This window comes from Rhinoderma darwinii, chromosome 11, assembly GCF_050947455.1.
Source record: "Rhinoderma darwinii isolate aRhiDar2 chromosome 11, aRhiDar2.hap1, whole genome shotgun sequence".
Classification (NCBI taxonomy): Eukaryota; Metazoa; Chordata; class Amphibia; order Anura; family Rhinodermatidae; genus Rhinoderma; species Rhinoderma darwinii.
Genome location: NC_134697.1, coordinates 46732078 through 46757719, shown reverse-complemented (window position 1 = coordinate 46757719; position 25642 = coordinate 46732078). Strand labels below are relative to the sequence as shown.

The following is a 25642-nucleotide window of genomic DNA, read 5'->3' as shown; positions in this document are numbered from 1 at the left end:
ACTTTTGGCTGCTCTGCAGTGAATAGAGAATCACTATGCAGAGATCGGGCTGTGGGGGGAGTGACTGAGCATGTGTGACCACCAGCAGTCAGCTCATTAGGTGGACATTCACATTGTTATACACTTTAAACACCAGGTGGCGCCATACTATATAAGTAAATCTCATAATTCTCCGCTGGATCCTTTTTTTTCTTTTTTAACAGCATGTAAACGGCAAACATTGTTCATTTTTTTTTTTTAGGATCTATGCAATGAATATGATATTTAATGGTGATAGAAACCCTTTATGTTGCTCTAACACAGAGAGGAAGAAAAATAAACTGCTTATTCTTGTGGTAAGCTTGGCAGGAAGCTATGAATGAAGAACACTTGAGGTGGTTGCAGTGTGCATGGCATGTGTGGCACTCGGCTGAGGCTGGTACAGTGCCTTTGTTAATGTTTAATGTTCTGTGGCATATTTTACATGAATAAATGAGCGTCAGCAGAATACTGATCCAACCAGTCCTTGTTTGTTTAGGGCGATTATAAAGCTTGTTAGTTGTCATGTCTCACTTCCGTGTAATGAACTAATTGATAAAGGACGCGGGTGATTACTATTGAAATAAAGATCAACGTATTTCACATAGCTGGCGACAGAGGTGGCATTTATTAATACTGTGGCACTGATTAAACCAGGAGCCGGTGCACAAAGGACCTGAATCTTGGCTTAGTACAGATTAGTGTGAGAGGATATTTGTGTCTAGGTGGGTAGAAGGCGGTTATCGGCTATGAGTCTTATGCTAATGAGATTGCTTCATTAAAACCTGTGTATTTACAATAGTCATGTTTCTTTTTTTTATTTCTCATAATTGCTGCAAAAACCAGTTTTTGTTTTTCTTCTTCGCCCTGTTTTGTCTCTATTCCGAAAAAAAACTACCTGTTAATACAACCTGAGGCTGGGGTCTCACGTCGCGGTTTAAATGCGCCCCGCAGGCCAATAAAGGTCATGTGAAATCCCAGCCTTATGCACACGACCGTATGTTTTTGTTTTTTTACTGTCAAATACGGATCCTACGGATACACATCCATAGCAGTCTGCAATTGCGGACGGAAGCGCCCATAGACTGCGGTTGCGGACAAGAATAGGACATGTTCTATAACTTGTGGATCATTTGTACGGCCTGGACACCCGTCCTTAAATGTACAGAAAGGTGTACGTGACCAATAGAAACGAATGGGTCCCCAATTTAATCCGTAATTATGGTTTTCTGTCATTTTAAACTGCGTAAAAAAATGCATGTTCAAACACCAGGCGTTTTTAGTGGTATTTTTGATGGTACATGCTCGTGTCATTTTGTACATGCTAGGGTCCTATAGAGAAGTCTATGGGAAAAGCCTGAAAAAACACCATATCCAGAGCGTGCTGTGTCTGGGGAAAAAATGCCACAGACCACTTAATGTGATTTTTGTTCCTTTTTTTTTTTTTTTTTGGCCAAAAAAAAAAGACACCACAAATTTTACAGCTGAATAAAGTTCCCAACAACAAGAAAAAACAAAACGTTAAGTCGGCCTCAAAAACTGGCTGCGTTTTAAAAGCCGCATTCAAAATACTGACTGAAATTGGGTGGCAGATGTGAACATTAGGGGGCAGTCACACGCGGCAGAAATTTCTGCGACTGAAAATCTGTTCCATTCACCTGAATGCAGTTGTTTCTTCAGCAGGTGCATGAATTTCTAAATTTTTTGAAAGGGAATCCACCTTTCCCATGTGTCTCCAGATATATAAAGCCGCCCGCCGTCCATAAATATAAATGGAGAACGATGAGGTTCTTTTTTTCACGTTAACTGCACCTAATGACATTGAATGTGGTTGTGCGTACGGGCCATGTCCTTTTCAATTACTCCTAAGTAATTACCATTCTATATAATAGCTATATATCAATTTTTGTTAGGTATATTCCCTACATTTTTTTTTAATTACTCCATAATCTAATTACAGTCTCGAATTTTAGGCCATCATAATGAGATGTTTCTATGGAATCTACCAAAAGTAAATAGAAAAAAGGGGTGATAAAAGCCCATGTGAAAACCATTTTTAATGTCTTTTATGGTGAGTTAGAACGACTTGAACATACAATTTCAAAGCTTTAAGCTGGTCGTAGAAATCAGAGTAACCAATACCTCTAGTCTTTGCAATAATATATCTCTGGTTCCTACAAATGAGCATGCTTGGCAAATAAAGTAATACTAGTAAGTAAAGCTGAAAGACCTAATCTTTCAATGAAATACTCTTAATTTAACCCCTTGTAGTAGTGTCTTTTATGTTCAGTCTGACTGTTCTGTTTTCTTGTTATTTCCAGTTAACCGGAAGTCGGTCATTATATGCCTCCATACGTGGGCAGTCATGTAAAGTGTTCCCATTCATACACAAGATCCTTAATTCTATAGAGCTACGTCTGAGACAGGATGAGAAAGTTACGAAAAGGATTTTTGCCGGATTTCTACAATTATAATTGGATTGTGTAGAATATACAAAAACAGCTGTAATTGGACCATGAAGGAAGTAATCTACTGGTCACCCAAGGAGGTTGCTGACTGGCTGACCAATAGAGGTCTACAAGAATACTCTGAGACCTTTAAAGCCCTCAATGGCCAAGGATTGCTCAGGTTGAAAGAAGATGATTTTAAGAAGCCGCCCTTGTCACGTGTATCATCTGATAATGGACGGCTGTTGCTGGAGATGATCGAGACACTGAAAATTGAGAACCACATAGAGGAACATAAGAATGGACATGTAAACGGACATATTGGCATCAAAGATGAGATCAACGCCAATGATCATAGTTTCACCAGCAAAGCCAAGAAGAATGGGATGCCAAATGGAGTCCGAAAAGAGATGATAAAGATTCCTATGCCTGAGGTGGATCGTTCCCTGGCTTTTCCTAATGAGTGGGTTAAAACCTTTATAGCCTTCCTCTATGCACTTTGCTGTTTTATCCTCACCACAGTGATGATATCTGTTGTACATGAACGTGTGCCTCCTAAGACCGAGGAAGGTCCACTCCCGGATGTGTTTTTTGATCATTTTGACCGGGTTGCGTGGGCCTTCTCCATATGTGAAATTAATGGAATGATTCTTGTGGCACTATGGATTCTCCAATGGTTATTTCTAAAGTACAAGTAAGTAAAAAGTTATGCTTTTGAGATCATGAACATAATTGCTTTTACAATATTCCATTAGTTGCACCATTTGCTTAGTACGGTTGTCCCCCACCTTTGTAATATCAGCAGATTTGAATTTTTTTTGGGATTTTTCATACAATATTGTTTGATGGCCAACAAACCCATATCTTCGTCTGCATTCCTCGTAGTTTAGTACTATAATCTTAGGGTCCTGCCGTGAAAACGAGCGCTGATCAGTGAGACAGCTGGTGGATCAGCGCTTGTTTGCTCCTTGCACGAGGAGCAATGATCGGTTCTGTATGGTGATTAGGGATTGTTATGATCGTTCATCCCCATACATTTCTATTATGTCAGCAGCACATCTCCATGTTTACACAAAAACATATGCTGCCGACTTGCGACCATTTTTTCGGCCACATAAATGAGCAGACTAGCTGATGAACGAGAGTTTGAGTGTTTGCGCAGGGCAATGATTGGGAATAAGCGTTGTAAGAGGGATTAAAGTCATACCTTGGCTTTGTAGGCGGCGCATTCATATTGAATCATATCTTTTTCCGAATTTCCCATTCATTTAATTGTAGAATGGACACACATACAGATCCCTCCAATTAGACCCCAACCAATCAGACGTTTATGCTATATCCCAGAGGTCCCAAACCTTGGTGATTCGAGAGCCACATATTAAAAAGAAAAAAAAACCTTCTATTAAATGTTTGACTACATTTATTTCCAATTTACTAATAAACTACAGAAACTGAGGCTGGGTTCACTCACCAAGTTTCATCTACAAAGTGCAATACAATGTAGGTGAATAAGGTTTTAACAAAACGAATTCTCATATAGCATAGACAATCTCGAGTAGATTCTATACGTTTTGCTGCAGTGGTTAAATCCGCGGCTTAATGCTCATGCAACAAATGCAGATTTTGGTGCAGGTTTTCATGCTGGTATTTTTTTTTTGTGCTGTTCGGGTCATAGCACGTGAAAATGGGAAGCCAAAATAAATTGTCCACATTTATTTACTCAGAATTGTTCTTCACATAAAGTGACACCAAAGTAGTTAGAAAGTGTATTCACTGTTCTGAGTAGTTGACAGTATTTTGGGGTTTTCGCGTTTCAGATAATTTTTGGGTAAACACCGTAATGCATGCCAGTAATATAAAGATAACAACTTTATGACATACCGGTACTTATATTATGAATTCCTTCCAAGTAGTTTTCTGTTTTGATTCACCATGACTACATTTAGGAGAAGTTGTATCATATTAAGCAACAAACTCTCACAGCAACACGGGATACGAGTCACATTGGGTTTATTACTTTGCGTCTATACCGTTGGTGGCAGATCTCCTTTTATACAATGCTAATATAAGAATGTCTTCTGTGTATTCCCATCTGTGTACCTGCTGCTGCTTGTGATGGGTGGGGTTTCTGAAGGGCTGGCCAAATCCCCAAAAAAACAAGTGGCCATCTTTTTAATTTTTTTATTTTTTTTGTCTATAAAAGTTTTTTAATATAGATGCCTTTTTTTTTTTTCCAACTGTTGACTGAGAAAGTCCTTATGCCAAGTTGACACTGCAGTTTTGCCATTGAGTGTATCCAACACAGAGGAAAAGTATAGAGAGAGAACTTAGGCCATTGCTCCCTTTAAGCAAAAATCAATCTTGCTTTGTGCTTAACCAAAATACCAAGGCTTTATTGTGTGACTTCTGAAGTCCAGTTGGCACCTGAAGTGGTCTAAATCCAAACGTTACGCAGCAAGATAATGTACCGAGACCAACCACTGGCGAGACATCTGCCCATCCTCCGATCCCAATCCTCCCGCTTTGTATGAGAAATGGGGAGGATTTAGTCAATCACTTCGGTTCGCGTTGCATGATATATTCACCTACACGGCTCCGTTACCTTGCCCATTTAGTCTACTGTATTTTGTCGTAACCATCTGTGTAAAGTCAGGCAGCATAACTTGCTGTAGTCAGACATTTACATCCTCTGGCACTTGGTTCCAGCACAGGACTGATCGTCTTGAATTTCACATGACCAGAACCAAAAGATTGAGCAGAAATTAAATTAGGAGGCGATCGTATAAAAAATGTATTTTGACGGTCTTCCTCGTGGCTCTCTACCCTTACCAGTCAATGTTATGGTTTTTTTTTTCCATCTGATAATTCAGCATGCCAGATTAAGGGAATGTTCTTACGTATGTATACAGATTGAATCTGGAAAAACTTCTGTAGAGCAGATGTTATACTTTGTGTTCTGTTTCTTGCATGTTTATTGATAATTTTCTGATGAAAATGCCCTGATGACTGTCTCTTCCCTTTTACAGGTCCATTATCAGCCGCAGGTATTTTTGTATAGTTGGAACGCTGTACTTGTACCGATGTATAACTATGTATGTTACTACACTGCCGGTTCCTGGAATGCATTTTAATTGTTCTCCAAAGGTAAGTGGTATCTTCCCGATTTAAATCTCTTCTCCAGTGGTTTATAGTAATCACTATTGTGTACGTTGGCAGAAAAAGTGACTTCACCATGTCCTGCCCAAAATGATGCTTTGGTGTAATATTACTCTGCACGTCACTTTACAGTTCAACCACTAGACTTCTCTAGACAAACGTTTCCAGAGCATTGACAATTGGAGCTGTAGATTATCATGTGGTTCGTTTCTACCAATGAGAGAATAGCCTGAGCACCGGCACATTCACTGTTCATTCACAGACCTCAGGCTCTTTACCAACTTTTATGAGGCGCTTTTTTAGAAATTATTGGGCTTTGTTTGCAAGTCTAGTATCTGACGGGTCACGATATAATTCTAGATTTTCCCTGCATGAAATTGGAGAAGCCAGATCCACGTCGATCAGTTTATCGCTTGGCCAGCTTTTATTCAAAAATGGGTTGCCGTCATGAAGCTACACTTTTTGTTATTAGAAAAGCACAAGGTTTCTCTAGACGGATTCCAATTATCCAAAATATTCTACGTTTGTTTTCCTTTGACACCCTGTGCTCCGTTAGTAGTAAACTTTGGTCGATACATTGTTCTATTTGTGAAAAACACCAACGTTTATTGAAAATATGAAAAGAATTACCGTAACGCTTTTCACAATTTTTTTTCTCTGCTTGTAAGACAGATTGTTATACCACACAACAGTTACTAATTAACGTTTTCCATTTGTCTACTTTATATTGGGATCATTTTTTGAACATCCTTTTAATTTTTTAGGATGTTTGGAGAGTTTAGCAGTAATTGTTTCACTTTTTCAAGAACGTTTTCCAGATCTTCTTCTTTTTTTTTAAATTTTAAGTACCAATTCAGTGAAACCCCTATAAATCACTAGTGTGCTACTTGACTTCAACACAGGCCCTAGAAACTAAGGAGGACCTTGTGTATTTTAAGGCCTAAAATATGAGAAGCGCCATTTGGCAAGCAGATTTTGCTCTGCTGGATTGGTTTCTCGGCACCATGTCGCATTTGCAGAGCCCCATAGGTACCAAAACATTGAAAATCCACAGAAGTGACTCCATTTGGGAAAGTACACCCCTTGAGGAATTCATCTAGGGCTGTAGTGAGCATTTTGACCCCACAGGTTTTATTCAGAATTTATTAGAATTGCGCCGTGTAAGTGAAATTTTTTTTTTTTTCCAATAAGATGTAAATTTAGCTCAAAATGTTCATTTCCACAAGGAATAACGGTGAAAGAGCGCCCCAACATTGGTAAATCAAATTCTCCCGAGTATGCAAATTCCCCATATGTGGTCATAAACTGCTGTTTGGATACATGGCAGTGCTCAGAATTGAAGGAGCGCAATTTGGCTTTTGGATCACAGATTGTCCTGGATTGGTTTCTAGGCGCCATGTTGCATTTAAAAAGCCCCTGAGGTACCAGTACAGTGGAAACTCCCCAAAAGTGACCATTTTGGAAACTACACCCTCAAAGCATTTACCCAGGTGTGTAGTGAGGATGTTGACCCCACAGGTGTTTTCAAAATCCTCTGCACACTTATTTTCGGAAGAGTGAAAATAGCAAATTTCAGTTCTCAAAACGTTTTGCCAAGCTTGTGCCACCATGAAAAGGCAGCTGTCTAATTATTATGCTGTGTTTCTTGATTTATAAACCCCCCTACGTTTTTTTTGCCGCAGCGTGGGCATGAGATTTAATAAATCTCTTCTACTTTGCTGCTGCTGTAAATGCTGCGGAATTTCCGCACAGAATTCGGTTGCGGAGATTCTGCAGCGTTTACGCTACGTGGGAGCCCGGCCTAAGTGTGCAGTCACATGCGGCAGATTTTGTTGCAGAAATTTTCTGCGACTGAAAATCAGTTGCATTCATCTGAGTGGAGATTACAGAAATTCCTGCACCTGCTGCAGAAGCAACCCCATACAGATGAATGGAACTGATTTTCGGTCGCAGAAATTTCGGCAACAAAATCTGCCGTATGTGACCTAACCCTAAGGAGATGTATGTAAACGAGGGAGATTATTTGCGGGTTTTCCTGCAACAAGTTTCATTTTGGAAAATCCGCAGCGTATTACAGTTGCAGCAAATCTCATCCACACACTGCAGAAAAAAGAAAAGTTAAGACTTGCGGTGCGGATTCTCAATTTGCAGCAAGTCCATTTCTCTTGCGAAAATGCTGCAGACTTTCCACACTGAAAATCCAGCTGGAATTTCCATAGTGTTTACGCTGTGTGTGAACATACCCGTAGTCTCCTGTGAAGCGCTGCAGCCCCTTTAAAACAGCTGATCGGTGGGGGTCCCTTGAGTCGGACCCTGACCCATCAGCTATTGATGGCCTATCCTAAGGATAGGCCATACATTTTTAGTGGCTGGAAAACCCCTTTTAAGGGCTTATTTACACGAGCGTGTTAGACGTCCGTGGGACGGCCGTTGAAACAGCGGCCGTCCCACGGACCTATGTAATTCAATGTGACTGTTCACACAGCCGTTGTTTCAATGTACCGTGTGAAGGGTCCATGCGAAAATAGAACATGTTCGTTCTTTTCGCGCATCACGCATCCCTCCATAGACTCTCAACTATATGGGATGCGTGACATTGCGTCCCGCAGCGCTGAACACTGATGCACCTTGGATGTGAAAAACTGCAGTTTTTCATGTCCGAGATGCGCAGCGTTCGTGTAAATAAGGCCTCAGTACTGTTGGTGGTGTAACAACCTCAAGGCTTTGCACTGTTAGGGTAAGTTCACAAGCAAACTCAAAAACGTCTGAAAATACAGAGGTGTATTCATGGGAAAACGGCTCCTGATTTTCAGACTTTTTTTTAATGCCACTCACGATTTTCGCTGCGTTTTTATGCCCGTTTTTTTAAGCTGTTTGCAATAGTCTATGAAAAACAGCTCCAAAAACGTCCCAAGAAGTGACCTGCACTTCTTTTTGCGGCCGTTTTTTTTATGCGCCCGTTTTTTAACATTGCAATCAATGGGCAGATGTTTGGAGGCATTCTGCTTCCAATTTTTCGGCCGTTTTTTCGGGCGTTTATGGCCCGAAAAACGGCCGAAAATAGGCCGTGGGAATATACCCTAAGGGTATGTGCACACACACTAATTACGTCCGTAATTGACGGACGTATTTCGGCCGCAAGTACCGGACCGAACACAGTGCAGGGAGTCGGGCTCCTAGCATCATAGTTATGTACGACGCTAGGAGTCCCTGCCTCTCTGCAGGACAACTGTCCCGTACTGTAATCATGTTTTCAGTATGGGACAGTTGTCCTGCAGTGAGGCAGGGACTTATAGCATCGTACATAAGTATGATGCTAGGAGCCCGGCTCCCTGCACTGTGTTCGGTCCGGGACTTGCGGCCGAAATACGTCCGTCACTTACGGACGTAATTAGTGTGTGTGCACATACCCTAAGACTGGCCAACCAGTGTGACAGAACAGGTCTTATTCACAACAAGGCCCATGAGGACCAGCAGAGGACATCCCCATCAGAAGTTTTTATTGATGCAATGTTAAGGTCCTGTTTACATGTGTGTCGGAGGCTTTGTTAGGGGCCTCTATCACAGATGCCGTCGTTTTTACTGGTCCGTATAGTGCAGCATGTAGCGTCAAGTTGTCCTGCAAAACTACAGTAATCCGGTGGTCTACGTGATGTGATGAGCACTCCCGTTATTCTCATCGTTCTGCACGTATGATGTAGCACAGCATTGGAAATAGCGACGCAGGTGTGAACACAGCCTTACAGCAGAGCTCATAATGCAATGAATGTACTTGTTCTCTGAACAGTAGCCAGAGTGAGGTCCTCTAATCATTAGCTCCGTGGCCAAAATTTGCCAGTCAGCACTGTTTGCTTTAACACAAGACGTTACTATAGAACAAGTTTTTTTGCTGTCGACAATTAAAAAAGGATTTGGCACACTGAATCTCTAGCCAACAACTGACAGTGTCCGTGAAAACCAAATCATTTCCCTCATGGTTAAGATTTCCAGCCGCTCTCGGCATGTAAATGGTTTGGTGATATTAGCAGTTTAACCTCCTAGTAAATATGGACAGGACAAAACAGGAAATTAGAGATGAAGTAATCGCCTTTCTTTCCATCACGCGCAGCTGGATGGTGTTGGTAAATTGTGGCCTCTGGAAATCTCAGATTTTCACGCAGTTTCTTTATTACAAGAAAAACTGAGAACAATGTGCGGTTTTAGTGTGAGTAAAGAACGGCTGACTTCTTAAATTGTAGGATTAGCATTTACAGTGTTTGCATAATCCTGCAGCGAAGTTTATTAGGAGAGCGGTGTCTAGTCTACAAGACGCTGTTCTGTATGGTAATAAGTTCAATGTATAGTCCCCGGCTCTGTATACGAACTGTTGTCACCTTTTCCATATCCGGAACTTCTGTGTGTGTGTGTGTGAGTGTGTGTGTGTGTGTGTGTCCGGAACTTCAGTGTGTGTGTGTCCGGAACTTCAGTGTGTGTGTGTGTCCGGAACTTCAGTGTGTGTGTGTGTGTGTCCGGAACTTCAGTGTGTGTGTGTGTGTGTCCGGAACTTCAGTGTGTGTGTGTGTGTCCGGAACTTCAGTGTGTGTGTGTGTGTCCGGAACTTCAGTGTGTGTGTGTGTGTCCGGAACTTCAGTGTGTGTGTCCGGAACTTCAGTGTGTGTGTGTGTGTGTGTGTGTGTTTTCATAAGAGGGCCTGTCATATAATTTGAACTGGTTTACTGACCTGAATAGCGCTGTCTACCTGAAACCAGCGCTGCTTTCATTTTATTTATTTTTCTCGGGACCCCCCTTTTCCAGAGATATTTCCCACTTGAGTTGGCTCCCTAATATGCTCATTTCTTGTAGGTCGAAAACATGCACTACCCTCAAGCTGCCTCGTGCTTATTGGTCCGCATCAGAGGCATGGAAGCTAGCTCCACCCTGTTGGCGAACTGCAGAAAATTAGCCTATAGGGAGCCAACACAACAGTCGGCCATATCTCTGGAACGGGGGGGATCCGGGATAAAAACAAAAATGGCGCTGGAATCAGTGAGACCGCGCTATTCAGGTCCATTAACCAGTTCAACTTATATGACCTAGTGACAGGTCCTCCTTCTTCTTTTTTTTTTTTTATTTTTTATTTTTTATTTTTTTTTTTATTTTTTATTTTTTTAATGAGTGAAATAAATAGGACTGAACTGGGAAAGTGCACTATACTGTATGCTATGGATCTGATCCTGAAGTATGTAACAAAACTTCCCTTGTCTGAGCACCCGTCTGACCATATCTACAGCCTCCTTCGACACTCTCACATGAAAGACTTTGACCTAGTTCCAGGTATTACCGGGGACATCCCTCACTGTTACTTCTGAGATGGGATATGCTACAGACCGCAGTGACCCTGGAATCAATAATCCATTTCAGAGGCTTCCAATTGATCAGTGGACCTTTTTAGTCAGTGATTGCAGCCGAGCGGGTCATACATTGTACTCTGCAACTTCCTGGTTAACTATTAACAAGCTGTGATAGTCCAATTATGTACGTAGATCATCAATCTGGGAGCTACGTGGTTTGCATCGACATTGCCGTTAATGTAATTAAAGCAAAATGATTTTCATTGTTTCACCTTCATTTTAATCATTTTTAATCCGATTTCCACTATTGATATTATACGTGATAAGTTTTAACCAGGATGAATAGATTTTTCACATTGGGGCTCATGTATTAATGATTCTTTATATATTTTAACCGATGCATGACCAAGCACGTTTTGTTTTTTTTCGCACACGTTTGGTAAATGGCTTTAACTTTTAAAACATTTTTGGGCTAGCTACGTGATTTTTGCCATTTTGTTGTGTAGGTTTCTTATTTTATACCCTGGTTTTTTCTCCAGAATTTTTGGGCTTATAGTTAGAAAAAATAACACATTATGCTTTTTTTTAACTTGTACAGTAGACTTGGCACTGAGCTTGAGCCCATTGTGTAACCAGGTATAGGATAGTAGATATTTATTGTGAGTTGTAATAAAAATTAGACTTTGTGCCTAGAACGTGAACTGCATAATGTGAAGGAAAACTCCTGTACTACTTGTCCTATCTTTCCTCGGATCGGAGACTCGGATCATTTTTCACAGACACGATTCACCCGCTAAAGTGAATGGGTCCGTGAAGACTATCGGGTGCCACTCGGATGCCGTCAAAAAAGGCCCTAGTGGCACAACGGTCGTGTGCATGAGGCGTAATGGTCGCATCCTTCAGTTTGTTTCCATGGGAGGCATTTATAAAAAGTGATTTCTTGTTCAGTTTGTTCTCTACACCGTCTGTGTGCAGAAATGCTTTATTTCCTGCTCTGGTGTGAAACTGAAACGCTACGTTTTTTGTGAGAAACTCAAATATCGAATGGTTGATTTAATATTTTGTCAGATCTTCGAATAAAATTCTCCCTCAAACTCTTTACCGCACACAAACCACAGGGGGCCCTGAGCAGGACAGTATATGGCCCCTTGCTCTCTAATCTCTCATAAACCAGTAGTTCTAAGCCGTAACATTCATTATCTCCGTCCCTAGCACTGATGTTTGCTTTGCAATGGTGCAGTGGCCCCCTTATCCGCTGGACCCCTGTGCAGCTGCACAGGTTGTACCTATGTTTGTCCGCCTTTGCTCCAACTGTTAGGGAGGTCATTGTGTCCGTCTTCCCCTCCTATAGATGTGCTAGACTTGTGTTGTATTATTTAAGGTTTAGCCCTTTTTGTTTGCTTTTGTAACTCATTTGTCTGTCTCTGAAATAACATTATTTTGTTGGGTGTATAATCCAAAGTAAATGTTTCGGGTTTTTTTGAGGAATATTAATCCCCCTCTGGATCAGGAAGGATGTGAGCTGCACAATGGTATTTTGTAAGGTTCTACTTCTCGTTTCACTCGCCCTTTGATGGAATAGATGTAAAGCTTGTACATTTATATTCTTGGCGTGTCCGTCCATGCAGATAGCCGTAATGTAGACATAAGTTCCAGGATGTAACGTCGCACATGTATGCAGTGATCTGAACACAATGTAAATAAGTGGGAATGATAACTACCAGCAGGCGGGATACATTCTGCTGTGAGATACTATTCATACATACATTTTCTCTTCGATACGGCTATTAACAGGGTTTTTTTTGTCTTGTACTTTTTTGCTTTCCTATCCGTGATCTTAACATTTTTACCAGTAGGAATGGAGTCTAAAAAACGACTCCGGCCTTAGGTCATCACTTGCAAATTTTTTGCAGACTCCCAAAAAGTATTGACTTTTATAGTTAATAAAGTTCTCTCCAAGCTAATTTTCGTCTTAATACAAAATGAGTCCCAGACTCGGCGACTACATAACCTTACTACATAATCGAGTCACTTTCAAACAATGAAGATGAACAGAGCAGAGGAAATTTATTGGAGAGAACGCAGAAATGAAACCGTGACTCAAAAGTGAGGTCATGATCGCTTTGTTCATTTACATGGTTTCCAAGGCTACACAGGAGGAAGTCCCCTCTAACCTGTATATAGTAGTTGTATGTCACCAGCAGTGTATTCTGTGCTTAACCCTTACTGGAGTGGACACGGCAGGTTTTTAATCCTGCAAGACCCGTATTTTCAAGTGTGTAGAAGCACAACTGTGCGCCAATCCGGATATAGCACTGATCCAAAACCTAGCTGGTCAACGTATATTCATATAATCTACTATACCACGCATATAGGAAGTTACGAGCACCTATTCACACGTTGTAGTTTCCGCTGTAAGGTGCGGTACATCATGCACTTGGTGGTCTTTGTATTTTTGTGACATTTCCTACCCATTACCTTTGTATAGCAAACCGCTTGTTAATGAGACCTGTGCATTACCACATCTTTGAGGGGTTTTACATCTGTAGAACTATTGAACTATCGTATTTCTGCATTTTACAAATCATAACCCTATGTGAAACCAGCCTAATGAAATCTAGAGGTACTATGTGTGTATATGTATAGATATATGTAGGGCACAGCCATGGGCATGGTGGCACACAGAGTCCCTGCTGTAGGCACTTGTGTGCTGGTGTATGGGACTATATAATGGAGATATTCTCAGCTGCTTTGGTAGAATACATCCGTAATACAGTGCAAAAGTACAGTAGGGCCACAAGTCTCCGTGCCCTATTATGGCTCTGTACGACTCGCATGCTGTATGGAGCCATGCAATGCATCGGTGTGCTTGAGACCATAATCTATATAAAAAGTTAAGTACTTGATAATACATTGTGCCACTTATTTTGCACACATTCTGAGTTACAGCTGGCATAATCCAGAGCTGCATTCACAGTTCTGCTGGTCGTCATTAGAAACAGCCAATAAGTTTGTCTACAGACCCATCCTGTAATGCAAGGAGACTGTTAGTTTTTCCTACGTCACATTACAGTACGGCGCTGGTGTAAAGACTATCATGTTGGTATCGGGTGGTTTCACGGACACTGCGTCCTCCAGAATGAGACCAGTGCAGCCTTCAGTGCTACTATGAGGCTTAGCCGGCCATGGCTGCCTGTCATTACTCTTGCTGTAAGTAATTGGCGTTCATACAACATCACTGCCGTGTCTAGCACATGCTGTATATGTATACAGACTTCTTGCTCTCTGTAATTGTGGACCCCATGGTTATGTGAGGATCTCATTACAGCGCAGCCAGGCTGTGTATTATCCCCAAGGACCTAGGGAAAAATTGCTTTAGAAGCGCTCATAACATGTGAAACGCACTCCAAACTGCTCTCCAGGGCCCTGGCAGCTCTCGTTCTCATTCAAGTGTCATCCTTGACAAAGACGCAGTTTTCAGTGCAGGTGATCAATTTTGTGATGCAGTCCGCAGTGATGTCTACCAATATAGATCCCATATAACCCTGCTTCTAGCTGAAATATGGTCCAATGTCGATCCGCTCTGCTGCTCTGAACGGTGGTTATATTGTGCGCGCTAGATCAGTAAGAGGCTGTTTTTGCCTATGTCGGCTCCTGGCATTAATAAATGGGAGTATTGCACTTTGGCATTCAGTCGGAAAACCCATTTGTTTATAAGAATAAAAAACCACAATGCAGGGGAATAAAAATCTCCATTACTCTCCCTGAACTGATGCTATCCTTGTAATGTCACCAAAACAGGTGTACCTATCACCAGTGATCTAGTGGGTGTAAATGTACCCAATAAATGGCCATAAACATTGCAATCAATTTGCCCCACATGGGCTGAGTATAGGTGGCAGCGCCCCCTCTATAAACCCACCGCCGAACACTGAAAGGAATCGGAATGCATGAGCCATCTGGAGAGGGGCAGAGACGCCAGCTCATGTACTGACTTTTTAAGGTGATTTTATTGGGCATAATTGTGCCACTACCTCAGCAATGATGAGGCATCTGTATTGGTCAATGCTGACATGCACAGGTATAGGCTTCTTTTTTTTTTTCTCCTCCGGGTTTCTTCTGATATTTTTTTTCCGCACCCGTCCGTATTGAAGAATATAATTTCTGGTCTTGATTAGGGTGAACTTTTCATCCAATTAATGTAATTAGTATTATGACATTTAATTGCTATAGCATTGATTGGAAATCTGAACTTTTTGCTATTAATTAAAAAATAATAATTTTGTTTTGCAAGTCCTAGAGTACAGACTAAGGCTATGTTCACACGGAGTATTTTGGGGGAGGAATATCTGCCTCAAAATTCCGTTTGGAACTTTGAGGCAGATTTTCCTCTCCATGCACGCCGATTTTCGCCCGCGGCCATTGAGCGCCGCGGGCATAAAACAGCGCGAAATACGCTTTCGCTGCCTCCCATTGAAGTCAATGGGAGGTCAGAGGCGGAAGCGCCCGAAGATAGGGCATGTCGCGTCTTTTTCCCGCGAGGCAGTTTTACTGCTCGCGGGAAAAAGACGCCGACGCCTCCCATTGAAATCAATGGGAGGCGTTCTCGGGCCATTTTTGCCGAGTTTTGCGACGCGGTTTCCGCGTCAAAAAACTCGGCAAAATACTCCGTGTGAACATAGCCAGCTCTTCATCCCTTCATCTACATTATCCTTATTGTATAAATTCAGTTTAGAAAAAAAATAGAGAATTGCTTAAATAGCCATTCCCTTATTATATATTTTCTTCGGGTAGCTAGATCAGTGCTGGTATATTATTGCTCCTGCTTCGTGGGTCGGCAGATGTTGATACAAAGAATACGGTCTTGAAGGGATCGAATTTGTTACCGTTTGTGTTATACATACATATCAATGGTGGGTTCTCTGATTTAGATGTCATTTTCTTGCCCAATGGTATTATGTACAGAAGATCTCGGGGAATCCAGGACTAGCTCATTTTTACAAGTCCTATTTTTCTCTAAAGGCCTTATTCACACGAACGTGTTTAACGTCCGTGAAAATCAAAGGGCCTCGCACGGACTTATGTAAGTCAATGGGGCCGTTCAGACATTCCGTGATTTTCACGCAGCGTAAATCTCATGACATGTCCTATACTTGGGCGTTTTTCGCGCATCACGCACCCATTGAAGCCAATGGGTGCGTGAAAATCACGAGCAGCACACGGAAGCACTTGCGTGTGCCACGCGTGATTCGCGCAACAGTAGATCAAGAAATGAAGGCAAAAATAAAACCACTTCGTTCATTTCTCGTTGTAAACATCAAAACCGTTTGTCATAAAGATGGCATATGCGTGAAAATCACGAGGCCACGCAGCAAACACTTATGACATACCGAACTGCAACGTGCAAAAAACACAGCGTTTTTTGCGCGCGCAAAACGCACACGTTCGTGTGAATAAGGCTTTGGGAGCAGAAATCCCACAAAAGGAGAAAATTACCATAGATCTGAACTACATTACTGGTCGTCTTGGAGGAGCTACTGATATTGAACATCTGCATTTGTCAATCCGGTTTGTGAAATTTAGCGCCAATCGTTAGCGGTTTTGAATTATCTCTCCCAGCTCCCCTATAAGCATATGTATGATTGGATCAGCTGAGCATGCAAATAAGTCTAGGGCTACTTGGAGACTTTGGTCACAATGCTGCATTGCGACATCACGTTTAATGGGGGTCAATGTGGTGACATGTAACCTACCGCAAAACACGACAATGTCACTGTCGACAAAATCTGAGATGACATCATATGCAGCTCTGTACAATAAGTGGATGGAGGCCCGAGATTACTTGTAGAATGCTAGATATGCTCTATACCGGAGCTGGTCAATGTTTGAGGGCGTTTTCCACCACCACAGAGGTTGTGTAGTGGTCACGCTCAGCCTCACCCATTGTTACTGCGGTACAAGTGGGGTTGGTGTGTTTGTTCAGATTACGGAAGCTTTTTGTGTGTTTCCAGTGGTCACAGATACGAAGGAAGTGCTTATATATACAAATCTACAATGAAATGTAGTACATGTAGTTTGGATACTCATTGCACTTGTCACTAGTACATCCTCCCGTACATTAGCTGAACTTGTGACTACTAACACACAATTACTGATTAACCCTTTCATAAATGAGTATAAATCTTTGAGGACAGACACATTTATTATTTTTAACTGTATACTCTTCATCGAATACCTTACCTTTTCCACACCGCTTCTGGTGATAATCACTCAGGTACAAAAATCTTCAGTAAAGATGCAAAAGTATAAAGAGCTGGGGTAGAACAGACAAAATAATTAATTGGTGGCCAGGGCTAATATTTATATGGCTGGGATAACACAAATTCTGCGCAATATAAACCCTATGAGCCCATGCAAAATGTGACACGGTCCTACAAGGGCTGGTATGTACGGGCTTGGAGGTGTGCACTTTATTTGGGGCCTAATATTGCTGTTTTGTTTTTGTTTTTTCTTTTTTTTTTTACTAATTTTAAAATTGGATACGGGTACATATTCTATTTTTTTTTTATTTTTTTTTGTAGATTTTCTTTGTTTCTACGTTCTGTACTTGATTAAATGGACAGCCATCTTGTCTGAGCAGCTGCTCTTCTCTGTTAACAGCACTTAGAGAGATGATTTACAGCAGCCACATGGACCTTAGGAACCTGTAGTCTGGAAATAAGTCATTGACTTCTATGGGAGAGTGTTGTGGGCATGCTCTGTGCAGCGGTCACTGTGCAGGGAGGGAGGAAGGAGTTGAGCTAGCTGCTTCACTTATTGTCATTGGGGAATCCTTAACCATTTTCCTCCAGCTTTATAATGGAGGTGTTACCTGTCATTGTAACCCTGCCCCCCTGTCACAGGTACTCCCGTTGTCATTGATGGGGTGTGATGAATGCTGTGTAATTGTAATAGTTTATAGTACGGACTTGGTTAGTGCTGTAATTCTCTTCACAAGTGGGCAGCGATCAAATCTTGGGTAGATTCTTCATCTTTGTTTTTTTAAATGCTTGCGGGAGTAAAATAATTCCAGAATTAAAGTGTGTTCACTATTTAGTTATACACTATTTTTGCTTTGATTTCCCAAGATAAATAATCACATTGTAAAATAACCCAAACTTTTTTTTATTTTTTTATTTAGCTTTTTGGCAACTGGGAGGCTCAGCTCAGGAGGATTTTAAAGATGATCGCAGGTGGTGGACTTTCAATCACAGGATCTCACACCATGTGTGGGGACTATCTGTACAGTGGCCACACAGTCATATTAACACTGACCTATATGTTTATAAAAGAGTGTAAGTAATTGTACTATCATTGTCAATGGGGGTGTGACTGTCTACAGGGGGGGCTGTATAGCGCTGTCTACAGGGGGGGCTGTATAGCGCTGTCTACAGGGGGGGCTGTATAGCGCTGTCTACAGGGGGGGCTGTATAGCGCTGTCTACAGGGGGGGCTGTATAGCGCTGTCTACAGGGGGGGCTGTATAGCGCTGTCTACAGGGGGGGCTGTATAGCGCTGTCTACAGGGGGGGCTGTATAGCGCTGTCTACAGGGGGGGCTGTATAGCGCTGTCTACAGGGGGGGCTGTATAGCGCTGTCTACAGGGGGGGCTGTATAGCGCTGTCTACAGGGGGGGCTGTATAGCGCTGTCTACAGGGGGGGCTGTATAGCGCTGTCTACAGGGGGGGCTGTATAGCGCTGTCTACAGGGGGTGCTGTATGGCACGGTCTACAGGGGGTGCTGTATGGCACGGTCTATGGGGGGCTGTATGGCACGGTCTATGGGGGGGCTGTATGGCACAATCTACGAGGGGGGCGGTATGGCACGGTCTACGAGGTGGGGGCGGTATGGCACGGTCTACGAGGTGGGGGCTGTATGGCACGGTCTACGAGGTGGGGGCTGTATGGCACGGTCTACGAGGTGGGGGCTGTATGGCACGGTCTACGAGGTGGGGGCTGTATGGCACGGTCTACGAGGGGGGCTGTATGGCACGGTCTATGAGGGGGGCTGTATGGCACGGTCTACAGGGGGGCTGTATGGCACGGTCTACAGGGGGGGGGGCTGTATGGCACGGTCTACAGGGGGGGCGGCTGTATGGCACGGTCTACAGGGGGGGCTGTATGGCACGGTCTACGAGGGGGGGCTGTATGGCACGGTCTACAGGGGGGGCGCTGTATGGCACGGTCTACAGGGGGGGCGCTGTATGGCACGGTCTACAGGGGGGGGCTGTATGGCACGGTCTACAGGGGGGGCGCTGTATGGCACGGTCTACAGGGGGGGCGCTGTATGGCACGGTCTACAGGGGGGGGCTGTATGGCACGGTCTACAGGGGGGGGCTGTATGGCACGGTCTACAGGGGGGGGCTGTATGGCACGGTCTACAGGGGGGGCTGTATGGCACGGTCTACAGGGGGGCTGTATGGCACGGTCTACAGGGGGGGCGGCTGTATGGCACGGTCTACAGGGGGGGCTGTATGGCACGGTCTACAGGGGGGGCGCTGTATGGCACGGTCTACAGGGGGGGGCTGTATGGCACGGTCTACAGGGGGGGGCTGTATGGCACGGTCTACAGGGGGGGCTGTATGGCACGGTCTACAGGGGGGGGGCTGTATGGCACGGTCTACAGGGGGGCTGTATGGCAGAATGTACAGGTGGGACTATCTACAAAGGGGGGGGGGTGGCCCAGTCAAAAGTCTACTATGTGGCCCAGTCTTTACTAGTTACACCCCTGGATAAACCGTATTTGTAGCTTTTTGGAAACCTGTCAATTTTGCGTGAATTTTTGTTATTTAGAGCTGAATAGTACATCTGAATGCTTTTGATTGCTTTGACCTTATTGGAGCTCTTTTTGTTTCAATAGATTCTCCTCGGCGTTTCTGGTGGTATCACTGGATTTGCTGGTTCCTCAGCGTTGTTGGGGTCTTCTGTATTCTTTTAGCACATGACCACTACACTGTAGATGTCGTCGTCGCTTATTATATCACATCCAGGTGTTTCTGGTGGTACCATACTATGGCCAACCAGCAAGTGAGTATTCACTTTGTCATAAACCATATATATATTTATTTTATATTCTATACTCTGTGTGTGTTGTTTTTTCAATATATGCACATTACTGGTCTAGAGAATAATTCAGTGTTTTGATTACTCTATTTTAAGGCCTTAAAGTGGATCTGTCCTCACACGAAGATGCTATGTCTAAGTGCAGAAATCGTATGGGGACAGGATCGTTCTACTATTAGCCCAAATGGCATAAAAAAATATTAGGCTGTCTGGCTAATAAACCTAACCATTCTTATGAGTCCGCTGTATTAATGATTGAGCGCTCACCCCTCCCCTATCGCAAGTGATTGAGTAGGGTGGCCGTCAATCTGCACCAGGCCGCCATCTATCTGCATGAGTCACTGGTGAAGAGGACTGGGTAAGAGCCACCTCATGAATTCAGCGCACTCATAACGGAGTCCGCTGTATTCTTTGCTGGGCTATGTTAGTCAAATAGCACAATGGTTTTTTTTTGCCATTTAGGCTAATAGTATATAACGGATCTGTCCCCATGATATATTGCCCTTAAGCCCTCCCCCCTGCATGCATTCTGGGCCCTAATGACCAAGCAAGGTTTTCCATCGTCACATTCAAAGAGCTATAACTTTTTTATTTTCACGTGGACGTGGCTGTATGAGGAATTGTTTTTTGCAGGATGAGTTGTATTTTTCAATGGCACTGGTTTGGGGTATGTAGAATTTTTGAATTAACTTTTATTAACTTTTTTTTTTTGGGGAGGATATAAAAAAAAAACGCAATTTAGCCAATGTTCTAAGCATTTTACATTTACGCAGTTTACTGTGCGGTGTAAATAACATGCTACCTTTATTCTATTGGTCGGTACGATTACGGCGATACCAAATGTATAGTTTTTTTATGTTTTACTGCTTTTGCAGAATAAAAACACATTTGAACTAAAATAATTTTATTTTGCATCGCCGCTTTCCAAAAGCCATAACTTTTTTATTTTTCTGTCAATGTCACCATATGAGGGCTTGTTTTTTGCGGGACTTCATTGCTACCATTTTGGGGTACATTGGACTTATTGATTAGCATTTTTATTATATTTTGGGGGGGAATGGGAAAAAATGTCAATGTTGCAGTTTTTTGCATTGCTTTTTTTTTTTTTTTGAGGCTTTCTCCTCGCGGTAAATAATACGCTAACTTTATTTTTTGGGTCATTACGATTGAGGGGATACCATATATGTGTACTTTTTATTTTATCTTTACACTTTTACTAAATCCACTTTTTTATGGGGAAAAAAATATTTTTTTGTTTTTTTTTTGAAACATTAAATTTTTATTTTTCATTGAAATTTACCCAAAAAAATTTACATATACAGATAGATATTGATTGGTTTACATGCATATGATAGGTAATCATTTGCAGTATCCGCTTAATTTACTTTATTTTTTTTTTAATGTGTACCTTTTTATTAATTTTTATTTCAAGTTATTTTTTCAGTCCCACTAGGAGACTTCACTATGCAACCTTTAGATCGCAGATATAATGCTTTGGTATACTTTGTATACCAGAACATTATTGCCTATTAGGACGTGCCTCTGGCACGTCCTAATAGGTATATAGCCAGGGCAGACCTGAGGGCCTTTGTTAGGCCCCTGGCTGCCATGGCACCCCATCGGATGCCCACAATTGCATTTGCGGGCTGCCGATGCGTGACAGAGGGAGCTCCCTCCCTCTGTATACAAATCAAATTTAGCGGTTGCTAATGACTGCGGACTTAGATCGCGGCCGTTTAGCCCGTCAAAGTAAACTTCGATCGCTACTGTTGGAGAAGGAGCCCGGTTGTCATCCGACAGCCGAGCCCCCGCTCCAGCCTGCACTGGACACCCATGCAGGTCGTTGATTAGGCTGCTGTGAAAAGGCGTCTGCCTAAAATAAAGCCCCTTAATGACCGCCGTGAAAAGGTGTATCGGTGGTCATTAAGGGGTTAAACAGAGAAGCATAGTATGATGACTGATCCACTCTAAGTTGTATATACACAGATGTTAGTGGGATAGGTCAATGATCTGTCAGGGGACTGTTTGGTTGCCTCCATACACATCGGCGGAAAGAATGACCAGACGTTTACAATTTCAAGGTGTCCAAATATCTATTCCCCTGGGAGCAACTTATTCCTTCTTACCCTTTAAGATAAACCTGCTTTCTCAGCCGAGCCATCTAATGTCAGTGGCCATCATTACTCCCCATGAAATCTGGTTATTGAGTTGTCACTGTTATTAACCCCCTCCTTCTCTCCCATGTCCCCACTCTATTATGCCAGAAGCTTAGATATGGGTCACCAATGGTTTTCTTTTTTGTTCATAAAGTAGCTGCTCTTCTGGGTTAAGTAATTTGTATCACGTTTTGTTAGTGTTTTTTCAGTTCTCATTGATTCATGTCATTGATTTGCACAAAAAGTTCTCAATTGTCTTTTCCCTCTAAGGAATGTGGTTTGTCCTGTCTGGTCTATTTTGATAAGGTTATAGGAGGGGTTGGCATGAGTTTCTCTGAACTTTCTCATTTTTATTTTTCAGTTCACTAGATGTGTTTGTATTGTGGGAACCTTGTGTCACTTTTTGTTTTATTTATTCTGTGGAGGAATTTATTAAATATACAAGACATTAATGTGTATACATAAGACTGGATACATTGTAGGAGCCATGCAGGCTGTGTGTAAAATCTAGCGGGTGCGTAATTCTCTGGCTCCACTAAAAAGGTTCCTCAGTTGAATCCTCTTGAGTGGAGAACAATTCAGATGAGTGGCGTAAACACAACACTCCTAATTTTGTTCCCTGCTGATCCATTCAACCGTTGGAAGTAGGTGGCTGCACGGGGACTACCTAGACTATAACATCCCCTCCACCTGATGTCCGGAGAAGACTAGCACAGTATCGGAGCCCATGCCGCTCTCATGTAGTCTAGTAGGCGGTTTTCTGCTACTGCTGTACACTGCTTGGACCTTGCTTTCTAAACATTCAGTTCAATCTCTAGCTGTTTTCCGCCCTTTGAATGTAAGTTAACATAAAAATGGAATGGTTTGTTCCATGAGGCGATTTACAATTACTAGAATTGGGCTGTCATATTGATCACTCAAAAGTTGAAAAAATAAAGTGCGGTGGAAACCGACATCATTCGTGACCTTACACGATTTCCTTGGGTAAGGTGGCACAGGTAGGCTAGTTTGAAGAACCACTGTAGTAATTCTGTATTCCTCCTATAAGCTACTGAATAATGCCAGGTCGTATCTGGAAGTGTTAACCACTACTTTTCACTTTAGAAAATGTTGTCAAATAAAATAAAAAATAAAAGAGGCAAATTGGCATAGTTGTATTGATCTCCTCCATCTGTGCTTTATCTGCATTTTTCTGTAGATCGAGCAGTAGTAAGTAATCCAATCTAATGGACACTTACCATTAGATCATTGTTACCAGTACTATGTCTGTAGAGACATATAGGGAACGCACAGGTCATGTGTTTCCTGCCACCCTTAGTCCCAGTAGTGTAAAATAATAAAAGTAGAGAAAAAGAAGAAATAATAAATTAGAAAGTTCACTATTACACCCCACACATGTTTCAAATTGGTACCAAAATAAATTTGACAAAGGCCAGGGTTTCAAGGTGACATTACCAGGACTCGTGGGCAACTTCATTGTTTCCTTATGGAAACAAAAATTGCGAGGAACTTTGAAAAATTAGCAAAAACAATCCAACATGGTTCTTGCAACTATTTTACTACGGGGAAAGTCGATGCCGATATTTTACCGTGAATCGTGGACAACTCCGTGTCACTGTGGAGCCACAGAAGTAAAAAAATAAATAAAAAAAAAAGCATTCCAAAAACTGATACTTTTTGTCTGATCTCTGTGTGTTTAGGAACCTGTAAACACCTTTTAGTATTCCAGTAGAACTTCCATCCATTAATGTTCTGCCTTTTATTTTATTTTTCCTGCAGGTGCTAAAAGAAGCTTCACCATTAAACCTCCTCTCACGGGTCTGGTGGTACAGACCCTTCCAGTACTTTGAAAGGAATGTTCATGGTGTTGTACCTCGGTCCTATCATTGGCCTATCCCTTGTTCGTTGCTGCCTACCAGGCAGGCAGCATACAGCAGACTGATAAATGAAGCATAACCACAACTGCAAAAGGCAAAACGGTGTTTCAGAAGTGCTAAGAACTCATGCCATGAACGCAAACTCCTACCATCCCTCTTTATGTTAAGTTACCTTGACCTGTTAGTTTACCTGGTCAGCACTGTGATGATTTACTCTCCAAAGGGCCCACGTTGGATACAAATAAACAAGAATTCAACTCATCATGGACCGTACACATGGGAACGACATTACCCATAGCCATGCTTGTTTGTATATGAAGAAACCGCATAAACCAGTAAGGTTTTATACCCTGCGTGTGTCTTTTTCCAGTCATGTCTGGGAAGAAAGCATTATTTTCTTGGGAAAACACAATTTCATACCACTTACCCTAAATATTGGGCTCTAAGCCATTTTCTAACCAGTGTCTCTATAAAGATTTTGAAGTATGTGAACAACTAATGCTGCAGTCCCACAGACTAGAAGAGCCATGGTGTAAAGCTGCTTTTTTTTTTTTTTCTTTTTTTTTTAAAAACTTTTTAAATATTTTTACGTCTTTGAGAGCGTTTAGTAAAATTCTATACATGAAACATCTCAAGTAACCGTATGTATCATTATGGATATCACATTATGCTTCGAGTGCATTCATCACTTCACTGTCAAGTGTTCATGTCATGGTAGAGCCTCGTCGTTGTGGTTGTTGTTTGTTTTTTTTTTTTTCTACTTTTTGACATATTTATACATTTTTTATTTTATGTGGGACTGCAGCTTTTCGTTCTCCATTCTTTGTACCGGTTTCAGCAATTCTCTTAACGACGAAAAAATGACAATGAATGGCTTAGTAAGTATGGTTTTGTAAAAGTCTTTAGCAACGGTGGCAGAAAGTACAAAAAAATACTCAGTTGTAAAGTGAATTTTTTAAGTATTTCCTACCTTTATTTTTCGAAATGATGTTGATAAAGATAACATTTAAAGATTTTTACATATCGGAGAAGATCTAATTGGAAGAGAGATTTGTAAATGTTTCTAGTGCCTTCCTTGTCTTGATTGTATGGTCAGCAGGCAGTCTTAAATCATTTTAATTTTAAATAAAGTATTCCATAACTATTTCGAAAGAAATTCTATAGATATCTATCTGTATATAGATAGACAGATATCTATCTATATACAGATATCTATCCATATATATATATATATATATATATATATATGTTACATATTTTTTGCATTCACACATGTAGAACACACTTTATTGTATATTTTATTGTTTCATTTGATCTATTCAGAGCAAGAAATTTCAAATAGTAAACAGTAGACTATGATTTCCATTCATATATTCAGGGTTTTTTGTTTGTTCTGTTTGTTTTTTAATCCAAAGCTGCTTTTTTAACCAAAAATATTTGTGAAAAGCAGCTATTATTAAAAATCCTTTATGATTTTGTGTTAAAATATTCTGGTCTATGAAAATTTGGCTTTGGGTGGAGTTCATTAAGTTTAAAGGTGAACTCACAGGAAATCTATA

At 41.7% G+C, this 25642-nt stretch overlaps 1 protein-coding gene across 3 annotated transcripts in view; it reads left to right on the top strand.

Moving 5' to 3' along the window:
* The window catches only part of SGMS1 (sphingomyelin synthase 1), a 202338-nt gene extending 177099 nt beyond the window's left edge, over positions 1-25239 (top strand). For all 3 annotated transcript variants that reach the window (XM_075842652.1, XM_075842653.1, XM_075842654.1), the window contains 5 exons: positions 2340-3159; positions 5492-5609; positions 18132-18285; positions 19848-20014; positions 23986-25239. In XM_075842652.1, coding sequence (XP_075698767.1) covers positions 2534-3159; positions 5492-5609; positions 18132-18285; positions 19848-20014; positions 23986-24162 — 1242 coding nt within the window. In that variant the 5' untranslated portion in view covers positions 2340-2533 and the 3' untranslated portion in view covers positions 24163-25239. The remainder of the gene's footprint in view (positions 1-2339; positions 3160-5491; positions 5610-18131; positions 18286-19847; positions 20015-23985) is intronic.
* Positions 25240-25642: the final 403 nt, after the last annotated feature.